At 42.2% G+C, this 15,513-nt stretch overlaps 3 protein-coding genes across 3 annotated transcripts; 1 reads left to right on the forward strand and 2 right to left on the reverse strand.

The window, feature by feature from the left end:
- Positions 1 to 2,006: 2,006 nt before the first annotated feature.
- Positions 2,007 to 6,401, reverse strand: RabX1 (RAS oncogene family member RabX1). Its single transcript, XM_017143318.3, has 3 exons — positions 6,031 to 6,401; positions 4,327 to 4,460; positions 2,007 to 3,110 (listed from the first exon to the last, which is right to left on the reverse strand). The coding sequence occupies exons 1-3, from the start codon at positions 6,071 to 6,073 to the stop codon at positions 2,502 to 2,504; spliced, it is 786 nt and encodes a 261-aa protein (XP_016998807.1). The 5' UTR covers positions 6,074 to 6,401; the 3' UTR covers positions 2,007 to 2,501.
- Positions 6,402 to 6,845: 444 nt separating this feature from the next.
- On the forward strand, positions 6,846 to 11,958 carry mi (minus). Its single transcript, XM_017143231.3, has 9 exons — positions 6,846 to 7,120; positions 7,337 to 7,409; positions 7,468 to 8,495; positions 8,558 to 8,692; positions 8,753 to 8,887; positions 9,135 to 9,196; positions 9,257 to 9,870; positions 10,560 to 10,720; positions 10,782 to 11,958. The coding sequence occupies exons 2-9, from the start codon at positions 7,338 to 7,340 to the stop codon at positions 11,386 to 11,388; spliced, it is 2,814 nt and encodes a 937-aa protein (XP_016998720.2). The 5' UTR covers positions 6,846 to 7,120; position 7,337; the 3' UTR covers positions 11,389 to 11,958.
- bw (brown) lies at positions 11,651 to 15,306 on the reverse strand. The gene is made up of 8 exons (XM_017143232.3): positions 15,149 to 15,306; positions 14,852 to 15,084; positions 13,569 to 14,161; positions 13,054 to 13,248; positions 12,888 to 12,993; positions 12,726 to 12,827; positions 12,210 to 12,666; positions 11,651 to 12,136 (listed from the first exon to the last, which is right to left on the reverse strand). The coding sequence occupies exons 1-8, from the start codon at positions 15,303 to 15,305 to the stop codon at positions 11,949 to 11,951; spliced, it is 2,031 nt and encodes a 676-aa protein (XP_016998721.2). The 5' UTR covers position 15,306; the 3' UTR covers positions 11,651 to 11,948.
- Between the last annotated feature and the right edge of the window lie 207 nt (positions 15,307 to 15,513).

Genomic DNA, 15,513 nt, shown 5'->3' on the forward strand with positions numbered 1-15,513 from the left:
CAAATACCACAATTTTACATCCTAATTAAAAATTTAATTAAAATTTGAATTAAAATTAATCAAATATATTTTGAAAACGAAATGATAAAAGTTGTTTCAGAAAAAACCTTAATTTATTAAAAAATAATTTGTAATAAGTAGGTAATTATTTATTATTAAAAAATGTTAGGGCTTGTTTATTTATTGCAGACTTGTTTATTATTTATTGTCTATTATTTTGCATAAATAATTTTTCTTTGTAAATGTAATAAATCCGTAGTTTTTAATATCTAATTTAGTAATTTAAATAAATATTCGTTAAATATTAATTTAATCGAATTTCGAAGCTGTTTAATATAATGCACTTATTTTATGGGTGATTTGATTAATTAGGCATGTAATAAAATACTTCAATTAAATAACAAGGTGGAAATTCTCAATGGAAATTCGAGAAGATTCAATCAGGCCCACTTTCATATTCCATGAACACCCGAAGAAGTCAGTGATATAATTTAGCCCCTACTTTTGGCAGGATTTAAGGTGAAAGGTGAAAGTTGGAAGGTAGCAATCAAAGTCAGAGAATGCTAATGGATAATTTTGCACATTGAACCTATTAGATGGAATGACAGGCACCTGAGTGAAGTGAGCAATTTGTACGGACAACAGAGTCTTTGGTTAACCCAACTGCACACAGACCGAAATTGTGTGGCCAAAGGCCTGCAGGCGGTGGTCCACTTGAACAATGTGTACAGATATATACTTATACATATATATATATAGATAAATCTGGTCCTTGTGCTCCCGTCTTACCTTGATTACATTGATGCATTTCTACATCATTAAACCGTCTAAACACCATTAGCAAGGAGTCAAGATGTTGAGGTATGTTGAACGTTGTGCGTGTGTAGGTGTAAGTCAAGGATATTTCTCCCAGGCATCCTTACACGCACACACACACACACAGTCTAGCGCTCTGCGTGTGTGAGCATCGCTTCCGGTTGAGTGCACCCACACACAGATACAGAGGAGCCAACTCATTTGCCACTCCCTAATGGTAAATCAATGGGCTGACTGAACCACAACCTATGTCCTGATGCCCGATTCCCCAAGGAAGTCCAGCTGGCTATATAGGAACGGGATCCAGGATTCAGGATCCTAAACGCGCTGATGACACTTGAATGAGTTTCGGTGTCTTTTGTCGCCGGCTTCTGTTTTTTTTCGTTGCCGGCATCTCACGCTAAATTTCACATATTATTTATACATAAGAATTCAACTGACCATAAGTTATGTATATTAGCTAATCGCCAAAGTTGCTTTCTTTCGGTGCTTTATGAACTTGCCAGCCTTTTCTGACTTTTCTCCACTTTCACTTGGCCAACTGACGACCACATTTACCCATTCAATTTAACCTTCCGATGGGCAATCAATTCCCAGAGTTTCCGGAGTTTGGGGGCATATAGATTCTATTATTGGATTCGGTATATTTGCTTGGGCAGCTGGGGGCGTTTATTGATTTTATATCAATTAGACTGTCATATGGTTTTGATGTTCACATTCGGTGATTTTATTTTAGAGAAGCCATTTCGTGTTAAATTATTTAATTTTCTGAGATTTCAGTTTAAAACTTTAATTGTTCAAATAGAAGGGAACTCTGAATAGGAATAGAATATATCAATCATAATCTGGGTTATAACAGCCTTTGAATTTACCCCATAAGAAACCTTTCATTAAGGAATTTTCCGTTCAAATCCGAATCGCACGTTCATCTTAGACCCCCCAGAGTGCCGCACAAGGGTTAATAAAAATACCAGGTCACGCTTCTGGGGGCGAACTTAATGCTAAAGCATTAGGAGCGGCGAAGCCAATACAATTGTAACCCTTGGCATTGTTATGAGGGCATTAAATTCCAATTACACGTTAAGTTGCCGCGTTAATGGCCAAGTTAATGCACTTGCATTGGCCGTTAGCCCCGATGATTCGCCACTGGGGGCGTGGCAAACCCCCGAAATGACAAAGCGCCCTTTGAATACATTATTACATTTATATTTACTATATGCATGCAGTATAAAATGCTTTGTACATGAATTGGTGTTTCGTGAATGAGTGTTGTTGTGAGTGTTCGTGTTGTTCCCTGTTCTTGTGTGTGAGTTAATCTTATGATTGGTAAGTCAAATGGGCTTAGAGCGAGACACAGAAATATATAAAGTCATAATATGCACGCGGCAATTGCTGTTTACACTTAGGATCTAGAGTTAAGATTACGATGAAGCGGATTATCCCAGCGCCTTGTCAGTGGATCGAGTGGATCGTGTGGATCTAGCCTAATCAGTGTATTAATACATAGCTTCTTGCTTTTGTGTCGGCTGGTTTTGGTCTTTGCATATCTAGAGTTGGGTTGGTTCATTGCTTAAACGATGCTGGTTGGCTTTTTAGGCCGGTATTCGAACTACAGTCTGGTTCTGTTGACATCACATTGGTTCTTTCACAGATATTGGATCCTAGGGATCGTAAATGTGTAGATCTTAGTAGCAGCACCAGCTGGGCCGCTCCACCTCGCCGAGGGCAATGTGCTCGATGCTCCAGGGCGCCGTCTCCAGCCGTCCCACGCCATTGGTCTTCACGTCCTCGCCCTCCACGGCCAGGCCAATATCCACGTAGGGCAGACGGAAGGCGGCGTTACCCGGACTTCTGGCCAAGGCGGCCACCGTGTGGCTGAAGGCAGTGTTGGTGTTGGTGTAGGCCAGCGAATCACTCGACTCAAAGGAACGCAGCGAGGGGCTCTTGCCCTCGTCCGCCAGGCGAACCAATCCCTGGGCCGTGGAGATAAAGACCTGCTCCAGTCCCTGATCCGTTTCCGTGGAGGTCTCAAAGTAGGTGGCCCCAATGGAGGTGGCAAACACGAAAGCCTCCTCCCGCGAAACAGCTCGCTGCTGCTGCATATCCATCTTATTCCCCACCAGCGTCAGTATCATCGGATCCTGGACATTGCGATGCAGCTCCTGTATCCACGACTTGATCTCCGTGAAGGTCTTGTATTGCGTCAGATCGAAGACCAGAATGGCAGCATTGGCGTTCCTATAATACATGGGCGCCACCGCCCGATAGCGCTCCTGGCCAGCTGTGTCCCAGATCTACAAAATAGAAGAGCAAGTGACCAGTGGTTAGAGTTCGTTCGCTTACACTTGAACTTTAATTGAGTCATTCAGCGCTTATTCTGCAATTGCGGTTCTTTATGGTCGCCTTTTCCCACAGCAATAACAATCATATTCTTCAGGTCTTTTCGAGGGGACTCTCCGCTTTATGCGCTTCATAAAAATTTTGGGGCAACGACATGTTCATTGGCGAAACTAAATCGAAGCACACAAAATCTCACAAAAGAAACAAAGAGCCCCGCATGCGAAACTAACAAGCGGAATCCGAAAACTATATCCTATTATGTATTCATACTTATTGTGCTCAGACGACGACTATTTCTGCTGGTCTGGCGAAACTCAATCTGGGGTAGGGATAAAGGTCAACCGGGGAGAAAACAAATCTGACCTGCTTCTTATTTCATTTGGCATACATTAAAGGAAACGCTTTAGAAAAGCTTTCTTAATGATACAAGCTTCTTTAATTCGTTACATTTTTGTATTAATAAAAAAGGAAGTTAACACCTTTCCTAATTGTTATAAACTAAAATAGTAAATGTGCATTACGTTCTTTTATACATAGACTAGATTATTTAAAAATTTTTTTCACACAGTTTCTTTGGAACCTCAAAAAATCTATACAACCTATAGATGCCATAAATCCTGTTAGGGTAAAAATAGACCGGCGTTGAACAGTACGCGTCCTGTTATTGTAGTGGCCATTGTTATATGGCTGCGTATAAAATCGAAATCACCCAAGAGTAAATATGGCAGCCAGGGCCAAGTGGGTGGGTAACCCTTTCGCAATATGGGAAGCTGCTCCCGCTCTCGTTTAGCTTATCAATAAACTATAAAAAAAATAGAAAGCGCGCTAAAAAAAAAGAGCGAATAACACACAAAGTGCAGCGGACGCAGAAATTGCAAAATAAAAAAACAAATAAAGTGACCGAAACAGTGGGGCGGAGGCGAAGGCGGCGGAGGACAAAAACAGGATCCGCGTGGCGCAGCCAGTGGCAGAATAAACCCAGATTAGCGTTCCCGGCAGCCAAGCCGGCAAATAGGATTAGTGGGCGTGGGCCAGTGGCAAATTCCTTTGGCTTTGCCTTTGGCTTCGGCTTTTTTACGAGGCAATTCCATTTGCGTTTGCCCCCCAAAAGAGTTGGGTGCACTGATACATATGCTGGCTAGTGGCCACTGGTTACTGCTGGATACGCACTTGCAATTTAATTTTGACCTCGTCCAGGATGATGTTGCACGTGAAGAAGGACACAGCTATCGTCGGCACCTCGCTCTCGCTCCTGTGCAAGGTGTTCTTTATGTACCTGATGACCAAACGCGTTTTGCCCACACCTAGAGTAGAAAAAAACGTTGGTCAATAAATTAAAAAAATAAATTAATAAATTTGTATAACCTAATTTTTTAGATCTTTTTGTCCTTTGTAACCTTACGGATTAAAATTAGATTAGTAAGCGTTTGAAATTCATAAATATATCTATTAACATTTATTTATTTTAATAAATCAGACATAAAGTTTTAACTAAATATTTAAAAAATACTTATAATACTTCTTTGTTTTAATTTTCAAAATATGATAATTAAATTTTAGCTGTGAAAAATATGTCTAAAATTTCCATTATTAACAGCTTGACTTGAAATAATAAAAATATAATAAAAGTTGTATTATACAACACAAAAGTTTCCCATTAATTTTACAAATCAAAAACTATATTTCTCTGTTACTAGAATTTCCATTATTAACAGCTCAACTTGAAATAATAAAAATATAATAAAATATGTATTATACAACACAAAAGTTTCCCATTAATTTTACAAACTAACAACTTTATTTCCCTGTGTACCCGTGAGCTCTATTTTGTTTCAAATATAACACCTTGCAGCTTATCAGCTTGAATTCAGTGAACGCGCCATGGCGCACGCATTAATTGACCACTGATTAATCATGGCAAAGTAAGTAAAATAAACAAAAAAATTGGAGACGCAGCATATTTAGAGAAGGTGGTAAACACTGATAAGGAAATCGCGCACCGACCACGAGAGTCTTTGTTTTGAACACACTTTTGCGGTTCAGAAAAGCCCCCCTTATGACTGATCGGACATTGAATCTGTACCTATAGCTGCAGTTTACATATGCACTGAATCACCCAATGATAATGGGGAAGAACATATTTTTATATCTTGAGGAAAGTACCGCCTTTTTTATCAATGCAGGCCTTTGTTTGGCGAAAATCAAGCGCATATGTAGACTGAAATTTATATATAAGCTACATAGGCGTCTAGGTAAACTTAGCTTGACCTTGTGGCAAACTTAAATATTTTCATTGCTATTCAACAGGCTATTACACTGGAAAAAGCTTTTGTTATTGATTATAATTAGGAAATTATATATTAAAAATGGGAAGTCTTTAAAATATACTTTTTAAAAATATTAGAACATTTTTAAAACAGAAAAACAAATATTTTCTCTAAAGATCTCAAAAATATTAGATCTATTAAATGCATAACTGCTAATATGGTTGGAATTTCGAAATTGGGATTGTACCAAATTTTAGGTTTTGAAAAAGCCTAGTATTCTGTAAAAACAAAATTGTTTATAGATTTTTCTAAATTTGTGTAGATTTCGTCAGTCATGAAGAATTCAGGCGAGATAAGCTGCAACTCAACCAGACACTTTGTCTTTTAAGCCTTTCTCCACCATCAACCCGATTCCAGAGTCCAGATTGCAGACTCGTCTTCCCAATTGGGGGCAGTGCAGTTCAAGGCTGCGGCTTATCGGCTCAACCCGCGTATTATTCTTATCACTGGGCAATTGCAGGAATTACTTGCATTTTACGGATCATCGGGCCTTTGTGAATGGGTCCCAAAGAGGCATTTATACTGAGGTCAGGGCGGGTATTCTTACCTCGCGAGCCTAGAACAACCACTTTGCCCTCGATTCCGCGCATCTTCGCCGAGATTAGCGGGTTAATCGCATCGCTTTCGTTGGGTTGAGTGACGTTGTCCGTAGAATGGATAAGAGATGATGTGTTATTGGCTCGGTTTTTGTTTTTGTTGCTGTTGGCAAATAGGGCCACTAACTGAAAAGCGATAATTAAAGCCTTTTAACGGCCCGCAGCGTACAGTCTCTGGGTCACAACTGAATTTATCGCACTCGGTGGGGATTTTCAAAACGGGCGCTACGTTTAAAAGCGCGCAGGCAGCCAGCAAAGATAAAAGATTTAATAAATTTAAACGCTTGTTGTTATTGTGCGATGTTATATGCAGACAGCTGATTACCAGGGCTGACCCTAGAGACGATAGTTGCGGTGGTAGCTCCGATAGTTCGGCAATCAAAGCGTCGCGGTACAGAAACTATCGAATGAGAAAAACTATAGAAAAGAGAATTCATTTTTTAAGCATTATTACTTTTAAAATATATAAATAAATTACTCCTTACATTTTTTTTAAATGTAAAGGTAAAGCCAAAGAATCAACTATCGAATACAAATAATAGTTTTTTATGCTTTTTTTAAAGTCCCGAGTGTAACAATTTATTTTGTCTTGAAAAATATAATTTGTTTAATTGTGTTAATTAATTGAACATATTTTTTAAAGCAAGTAGTGCACAAATTTAATAAACATACAAAATATTTGAAACATATCAAAAATCACGACCGTGATCACCGCTTGGTGACAAAACTATCGCCCATCACTATGGGCATTTCCCAGACGCGTTAGTACCACCGCCAAAATCGGGCAGATGTTCGTGCAGAGATACAAATTTAACAACAGTGTTTTACGACTAAATTAACTTATTAAAGGTGCTTTTAAGTCAAAAGTTAAGATGAATTAAGTACTTAAGGGTCGCGCGTACAACTGGACATTTAGCTGGAGCTCGGATTGTGCGAAACAACAACAATAAATGCCCGCAAAACTTGCGTTTCTACGCGCGTTTTTCGCTTGGGCGGCTTAGTTTTCCCACGACCTGGGGAAAAGTGCCACATTTCCAAAAGGTAAATGCACTTTCATCCAGATTGATTAGGCGCCTGAGATAAGAAAATCATCGTCACTCGAGCCCTTGTGTACTTTCGCTTTCGTTTTTTCGGTTTTTGAGGGGCCCGCAGTGCAAATAGAGCCCCCAAAACTTCAGCGAGCCTGTACAAAAATGCCGCGTGCCGAAAATAACCAGAGGCTATAAACTACAACAAAAAATCTATTTTTATTCAAAGAATGGCCACCAGCAACTCGATTAGGAATAAAATAAACAACAGCTACGAATCGGAGCCTTCCACAGGAAGCGGGGTAAGATTAATTGCTTACTTAACAAGGTAAAAGTACTTAAATTCCCTATAAATTACAGTCTTCGCTCAGTGAAAACAATGAGGGCCAAATATCTGACGAGGAGCACATGAATCTGCCGTATCTGATGAAACCAAAACCACTGACTAGCGAAACCCCAACGCCACCCAACCAAAAGCCAGGCAGCCAGGAATCCCAGTTCCTTGGCTTCGGCGACAGTCCATATGGCCAGGTGAACAAGCGTTTGTATGGCTCCCAGCTGCAGAACCTCAAGCTGCCCGAGGTGGAGCCTCCCCCGCCTGCCGTCCGTCGCCCCTCGCCGGGAAAGATCGTCTTTCCCCGGTTCTACGACACCCTCATCGAGGAGAACAGCTGCAATGCCGTGGACATGGCCGTTTCGGTGGCCATAACTTCCACCACGACAACGGGCAGCCTCTCCTTCGATGGCAAAATCAAAAGTCTGACTGCGAGACCAGAGGAGCAGCCAGGAACCTCCAATCCAAATCCCCCACGACCCTCCAACGTTCTGGAAACCTCGCTGCAGAAGTTCAACAACGAACGATCGCCCGATCTCTTTGCCGACAGCGACGAGGATGCGGAGAACGATGAGCAGTTGGAAAAGGAACGCGCCACGAGGCTGGAGGATCTCCCTGAGGTCCTGGAGGAGTCGCAGTGCACCAGCGATGTGCGCGCCCGCTGCTCGCTGAACGCGCCCACCGAATCCAGCTTCGTGGACGAGCAGACAATGGACCTCTCGGCCACCCAGCTAAATGCCAATGATCCGCGTTCGCATTTCTTGGAGAACTGCCGGCGAGAGCGGGAACTCTATCGGCGGATACGGCGCTGTCTGCAGGGCGTCCGTCCGCCGCCCACGGTGACCACACCCGATGTGGATGTCATCAAAATGGTGCTCGGCATGAAGGCGAATGTACTGAACTTTTTGTCTAAAGATGCGCCCGCTTCAACGCCCACAATTGAGGATAGTGGCATTAGCGAATCAACCTCGTTGTTTCGACCCACTCACAGTCTCTCGGAGGCTCAAAATATGGGCTGGCGGGAGGTGCTGGGAGTGAGACATCATGGACTAAGGTAAGCCCCTTAAACTTTGGATTTATGTTAGTTAAATTCAATTAATTATTTTTATTTTATAGCTACAATCTAAACAAGGCTGCCGAACAAAATGAATACCTCAGCATGTCCGTGGTGGATCGATATGTGGGCGTGGAAACCGCCACTTCCTACGTTCGATCCCCCTCGAGCGCCAAAAAGCGTAACATGCGTATGAAGTGAGTAGTTAACTGGATTAACTAGAGTTCAGATTACTTATTAAACACTTTTTCCCACAGAATGCTAACCCAATCGCCTGGCAATCGCCTAAGTCACCTGGCCAAGCGCCGTGCCATATTTTCCTCTGCAAATCTGGCCACTAATTCACAGAAGCTCAACAGCTCAATTGGACCACAAATAGTGCTGGATAAGAAGTAAGTAACCTTAATGATTACTAGACATTGGATTTTAGGTGAAATCGATTTTTTCAAATACGATTTAAAGCCACATTTGATTGATTACAAATTTTGTTTGTTAAGTTATAATTGAGGTTTTTGTAAAAAAATGTTAACCAATCAAATGTGGCTTTAAAACGTAAAAAAAAACCATTTCACCTAAAATCCGATGTCTATTGATTACTAGTTCCAAACACAAAATAAATTGTATGCATTTCAATTACAGAAAAGCGCGAAATAAGCGAAAGGCCACGCCCAAACGAAAGACGCCGGGCAGCAAGAAGAAAAGTGAGTTGTTTGATAAGATAAGCGAGTGAAGTTCGAAATTAATTGTTGCTTTTTCAATAGCCCGCAAGACGCCATCTTCATCTGCCCGTAAGCATCTCTATCGCACCGATCTCATCAAGCCAGGACCTTCGAGGGAGACCTCCAAGCGTGCCCTATTCCAAAGCCCGGCCAAGACGCTCCAGCAACAGCAGCAACTTATGCCGCCCAAGCCGCTCTTTAAGCCGGAGATTGCGAATCGCGTGGAGCGATCGAAGCGGGCCCTCTTTTCGCCCGATCATCAGGGCACTAGTAATCAGCTGGAATCGCTGCTGAAGCGAAAGAGGAACGCCTGCGACGACGAGGACTCCGCTGACATGGCTAGCCAGAGCAGCAAGCTCTTCCGGGCCGAGAGCAGTGGGCCCAGTGGGCTGACGCCTCGCGCTCTGAAGATCAAGAGTCAGAGCTTCTGCATTGGAGCTGGTTCCTCCACGGCGGGTGTTCAGCTAAAGTTGGCGCAGCAAACCACTGCTACCGCTGGCCAATCGCGGCTCAGTCTTGGGCTCAGCGGCAGCAGTAGCAACCTGGTGAACTCCACCTCGTTTGCAAGCGGTACGCCTCTGGCGAGTAAACTGCAGCGAGCGCAATCGGAAATGAGCGCCACTCCGAACAGCAGTATGACGGATAACCAGCGAAAGGTAAATTTTAACGTCTTTATCTTTATTTAGGGCCGTTTTCTCGTCCGTCTGTTAAATTTAAAGGAAGGTTAAACTGCGATTTTTCATACAATTTCATGGGTTTAACCGTACTTTAAATTTAACAGGCGGACAAGAAAACGGCCCTTAAAGTTTAAAATTAGCCCATTTACCATTAAATTACAATATTCTACATATTTTAATAATTTAAGATTCCAAAACTCAACTGCCTCATGAAGTAATGCGTGAATCATTCAATTTTTGTTTTATCATGAAATTTCTGATTTGTTTAATTCAATTCTATGTGAAATAAATTAAATGTTTTCCTAATTCATTTCGAATTGAATGAATAATTTTTATGAATTTTTTGAATTTGCCACATTTTTTAAAAACTCAATGTTAACTACTTAGAAACTAAAATTCAGGCAGATTTAATCACAAAATTATGGCCCTTTCTTCTTTAAAAGAAATGGTCGTTTGAATTATTTCGGAATTCATGCCATTCATTCAATTCTATTAAACTCAAAATTCAAATTCATTCAATACTATTAAACTCAAAATTCTAATTAATTCATTCATTTAAAACAAAAAATTCAAAATAATCAATTTAATCCCTTCATGCAGGGCTCTAGTTTCAACCCCTAAGATTTGTTCACTATAAAAGTCATAACTTATTATGTTTATTGCCACAGAAACTGCTTTGGGCCGTGTCACAGGCGCTGCAGGAGAGGAAAATTACACCGAAGCACGAGCATTTCCGTCAGCATGCGGCCGACCTAACGCGCATTGTGAAGCGCATTTTCCAGGAATTCTACCTGGGTCACTCGTCCAGCAATAGCGAAACGTTGCTAAGGTGAGTTTGGTGTCCGAATATTTATATTATACGTTTTATTTAAACTCTATATTTCCTACAGACTGGCCAAGAAGTTTGCCTTTAGCGTGATTGGTGGCAAGAACGCGGATGACGTTTACCTGCAGGCGCGCAGTCAGGAGACCGAGGCCAAGCGGCTGTCGAGCACCCGTCTTTCGGGCTACATCGGTCCCGAGGAGTTTGCCCAGCGCAAGCTGCTGCTTTCTCAGACATCCGCAGCAGGATCGGCAGCAGCCGGTTCGGTGCGATCCCTGCACAACATGTTCGGCAGCGAAAACTCCATCGATTCATTTGGTCTGAGTCAAATGAGCCTGCCGACCAACAACTGCTCGGATACGCAATCGAGTATAGTGGACCGCATCTCGGAGGATCTGTTCAGCAAGGAACGGCAGCCCATTCGGCCGAATCCCACGCTGCAGAACAGCTCGTCGAAGAGCAATCTGGGCGGACTGGCGCTGCGCGAGAACGTGGACTGCGAGTTGCGGCGGTCGGCGCAGAAGAACTTCACCGGCAAAGACCAGCAGAACATCAGTCCCTACTTTGGAGGCGGCGGAAGTAACGGCTCGGCCCGGAAGTTCCAAATGCCGCCCGTGGGAAACAGCAACAACTCGGGAGGCAAGGCCAAGCGACAGATTTCCTTTGACTGCTAAAACAGTAGAGCTAAAAAGGACCATTGTTTAAATAAGTAATGCTTACGGTGGCAAGGCAACCAGATTTTCCCCATGCTCTTTTGCCAGCGTAAGCATTAAATTAACTCCGTTTATTGTTTCAATTATTTTTTGGTTGTTTTAGATTAATTTATTTAACTGCCAGGTCTCTTTAAAAAACAAAAACACTTTACATATAATGGCAGACAACCGTATAAATAGGTATATATGTAAAATACATCTTGTATAGATCTTATAGATCGCCTTCCCCTAGACTCGCCCAAGACTTTACCTTGAACTCAAATTTAGTTAAAATTGAACTATAGTTTTTTTTTTTAATAACGGCATATAGGATCTATATGGGATTTATTTTATGCGACTCAAGTTTGATGAATGCAATATTTTCCACTGAAGTTTAGATGTATTAAGAAGAGTTTGTGCTTAAAAATTACAAATTTTAACTAACTAAACCGCGTGTGTACTCGATACAACTGAAATTAAGCTGAAATCAAGTTCTGTAAGAGTGTAAACTGAAATTAGTATAATAAAAGCGCCCCCCCGAATCAATAGTAACCGCTGCGGTGAATGTATCGTCTCACTAGCCCAAAGGAGACTATATGGAATACGACTGCCACCACCATGAGACTGAAGCAATCCAGCCAGTAGGTGTAGTCGGCGGTGCGATAAGAACCCTGCTGAAGGACCTCCAGGCCGGTCTTGATGCACGGATGATCCTCGTTGACGGGACAGTCTGGAAATCGTAATATAAATATTGTATTATTAGTATTTAAAGATTAATTGATCTTTTATTGATAAAGACTCACCGATATTATCGATGTCAATCCAGAATTTATACATCAGTGCCTCGTTGGAGTAGAAAAAGAGGGAGAAGTACTTCAGGCCAGGCACCGTATCCACATTCATGTAGGTTCCTCCGAAAATCAAGAAGATCAGATCGAAGGGCGCCGCGCACTCGGAGGCCATCTTATCCGACTCGAAGAGGCTGGAGAGGAAGACCCCATAGCCGACGGCTGCCACCGCGGATAAGCTCATCAGGAAGCCCATACTCAAGTAGAGGAGAAAGCCACGCGTGTAGTAGATGGAAGCATAGATCACCGACAGGAAGACGTATCCTTTAAAGAAGGCCACCGGAACGAAGGAGAGCACCAAAGCCACGTAGTAAGCGGACAAACTGTAGGTGCCCTCGCCAACTTCTCTTCTTATAATGGGCAGAGCAGCGGGGAAAATATACGTCACTCCATAACTGAACGTGAAGATCATCTATAGTGGGATAGGTTATAATAATTATGGAATGTAAAATACTTTAAAAAGAAACCAACCTCATTGCTTAGCATAAATATGGAACCGCCCACATCCTGTACTGTCCTCTGAGTTAGACCACCAATTCCGGAGTACATGAGGGATAGTGTGACGGCAGTGATCTATAGGTAGAGATCATAAAATATACATACATTCTTTAACTATAGAGGAGGTTCACTTACCATAAAAAATCCAAAGCCTATGAGGCCACTCTTGATATTCCTCAAATCCTCGGTCATGAAGCGCACCATTAGCAGGTAAACCTGATATACCCAGCGTATTTTCTTACTGAAAAAAGTATGATAAAATTTACTAGGTGTTCTTTTGATAATCCCCATTAGTACTTACAAATTCTGCACATGTTTTAGGTAATCCCCGCTGTAATTTCGGGCTAGTAGCCAGCTTCCGCTATAGAGTCCATCCGTCTCGTGTTCATACTTCGCCCGGAGAACAGCCCCAGCATTCTCCTTATCATCCTTATCGGCCAGGGTTTTCAGGTAGAAATCAGCGGGATTGCAATTCAGGGGGAGTTCGTATCCCAGGCTGAAAAAATAATATTATTATATTTATACCCGTTACTTGTAGAGTAAAAATGTATATTGTATTCCTGCAAAAGTATGGGCCTGGCGCCCACATTTTTAAAGATTTCGGAGAGGTATGAATGCAATTTGGTTGTGTTTATTTATACCTATCGAAATGTAGAAGAAGTTTTTCAAATCGGACCATTTGTTAAAAAGTTCTGCTCGATCAAAGCTTAATCTATCCATCTCCATCGATTCCCTTTAGCTGATTCGGCGCACCCGACTATAGCTTTCTCTCTTGTTTTTTTAATAATGAGTCTTTGGAAGTAAAAACCGACTCACTCTGTAAAGAACTTGGCTGCCTGTTCGGTGCGTCCCTGGTAGACTATCCTACCTCCATCCATCAGGATAATGTGGGTGAAGAGCTCAAAGATATCCGAAGTGGGCTGGTGGATGGAGCAGATTGCCGCCTTCTTGTGGCTTCCATTCGGACTGTTGCTCAGGACTCCCAGCGCCGGCAGATCCCGCATTGCATTTAGAAGACTCTCGTGGGATTCTGCCACCACCTCCATTTCGATGGATTTACTGCCACTGCCACTGGCACTGCTCTCGCCACTCGGCGTCTCGAAGGAGTCTTCGCCGTAGACCTGATTCAGGGAGTGCTTGGCAATCCGCCGCCTCGTGCACAAGTGCCTCAGGGTTTTGATCACCGAGTAGGCACTGAAGCTGTCCAATCCAGTGGTGGGTTCATCGCAGAACAGGAATATGGGATCGGTGATCAGCTCCTCGGCCAAACTGAGTCGCTTTCTCTCTCCGCCCGACAACTGCTGAATGCGGGTGTGGGCGGAATCTCGTAAACCCACTGCCAAAAGGAGATCCGCCACCCTTTGTCGTTTCTCTGATTTGGTGGTGCGACGGTGCATCTTGAAATGGGACTGGGAAGGAAAGGTAGAGTTATAAATGAATACATAAGGAAAAAATAAAAACGAAAAAAAGATCAAGTGTTTTGTTCTTCTAGTTTGAGAACAATCGTTCCTTAAAAATAAAGCCCAATTTTTGGGATGAACTGACCTTGAAATAAAGAAAAAAAGGATCGATTTTCTTTTTAAGGGAGAAACGTTAACCCGCAAACCAAAAGCACTTAATTTCTATCTTAAGAATTTGAGATGGGATCACTTTTAAGATAGAGATATCGCTTTTGAGAACTGTTCTTTTTTCTTTTCTATAAGAAAAGGTTTTTTTTTAACTATTTATGACTCTTGAGTTATTATTCTGGTAATAATAATAATGAGATGAACTGTTCTTGAAATGTAGAAAAAAAGGATTGAAACCAAAAAGACTTCATTACCATCTTAAGATTTTGAGATGGGATTATTTTTAAGGTAGAGATATCGTTTTTTAGAATTGTTTTTTTTTTTCTTTCTATAAACTACTTATGACTCTTGGGTTATTATTATGGTAATAAGATCAAATTAAGAATTTAAATTAGCTCAAATTATATGAAAAACCATATTTACAAAAAAAAAAAAATTGATCTCCAAAATTCAAATAAAATAGTTTATTAAACAATTTACGCTTGCCGAAATATTTTATTAGGTAGTCTGACAAATCTATAAAGGACCCACCATAAAGTAGAGATGCTCGTAGGCCGTAAACGTCTTCACATTGATCTCGAACTGAGGCAGAAAGCTGGAGATGCGCGTCATCTGATCCCGTTCCATGGCCATGCCGTTCAAAACCACATCCCCGGTCAGGTTACCGCGCAGCCGTTGCGAAATCGCCGCCAGCAACGTGGTCTTACCGGCACCGGATCCGCCCAAGATGGCGATGAGGTCGCCGGTCTTCATGTGCCCGCTGGCTGCAAATCGAATTGAATCGAACCGCAAATCAGTCCCATTCCCATAGTCAAACATTGGACTCACCGTCTTGGAGGATGCACAACTCGCGCTTCTTGCGGCACTCGTTCCAGAAGCTATAGTTGCTCTGCTCCTGGGCGGGCACATAGTAGTTGAGCTGCTTCCACTCGAGGCACAAAGAAGGACCACCAGCCTGACCCGAGGAACTGCCGGATTCCTGCATTTCAATCACAGAGCTGCCTGGGTTCAGTCACCTTTTTAATTCCGAGTTCTGACTATTATCGCTCCCGTAGAGCAGGCTTATCTTATCTGAGGGTCCGCCGCCTACAATGTATTTGCATATCTGGCCGGGATCTTTCGGGGGGAGAGAAACCTTAAATCTGTCAGGGAAATGGAAGCGCGGTCAAATACAGTCGACTGTTCGCGTGGAA

This window comes from Drosophila takahashii, chromosome 2R (assembly GCF_030179915.1).
Source record: "Drosophila takahashii strain IR98-3 E-12201 chromosome 2R, DtakHiC1v2, whole genome shotgun sequence".
NCBI classification, from domain to species: Eukaryota; Metazoa; Arthropoda; class Insecta; order Diptera; family Drosophilidae; genus Drosophila; species Drosophila takahashii.

Excerpts from the sequence above, each read along its gene's own strand:
- mi (XM_017143231.3), top strand. The coding sequence starts at position 7,338 with ATGGCCACCAGCAACTCGATTAGGAATAAAATAAACAACAGCTACGAA. Across the intron at positions 8,496-8,557 it reads GTGAGACATCATGGACTAAG|CTACAATCTAAACAAGGCTG; the intron begins GTAAGCCCCTTA and ends TTTATTTTATAG. Across the intron at positions 8,888-9,134 it reads CAAATAGTGCTGGATAAGAA|AAAAGCGCGAAATAAGCGAA; the intron begins GTAAGTAACCTT and ends TTTCAATTACAG.
- RabX1 (XM_017143318.3), bottom strand. The coding sequence starts at position 6,073 with ATGCGCGGAATCGAGGGCAAAGTGGTTGTTCTAGGCTCGCGAG. Across the intron at positions 4,461-6,030 it reads GGTTGTTCTAGGCTCGCGAG|GTGTGGGCAAAACGCGTTTG; the intron begins GTAAGAATACCC and ends TTTCTACTCTAG. Across the intron at positions 3,111-4,326 it reads AGGTCAAAATTAAATTGCAA|ATCTGGGACACAGCTGGCCA; the intron begins GTGCGTATCCAG and ends TCTATTTTGTAG.
- bw (XM_017143232.3), bottom strand. The coding sequence starts at position 15,305 with ATGCAGGAATCCGGCAGTTCCTCGGGTCAGGCTGGTGGTCCTTCTTTG. Across the intron at positions 14,162-14,851 it reads ACGAGCATCTCTACTTTATG|TCCCATTTCAAGATGCACCG; the intron begins GTGGGTCCTTTA and ends TTTCCTTCCCAG. Across the intron at positions 12,828-12,887 it reads TAGGCTTTGGATTTTTTATG|ATCACTGCCGTCACACTATC; the intron begins GTAAGTGAACCT and ends CTCTACCTATAG.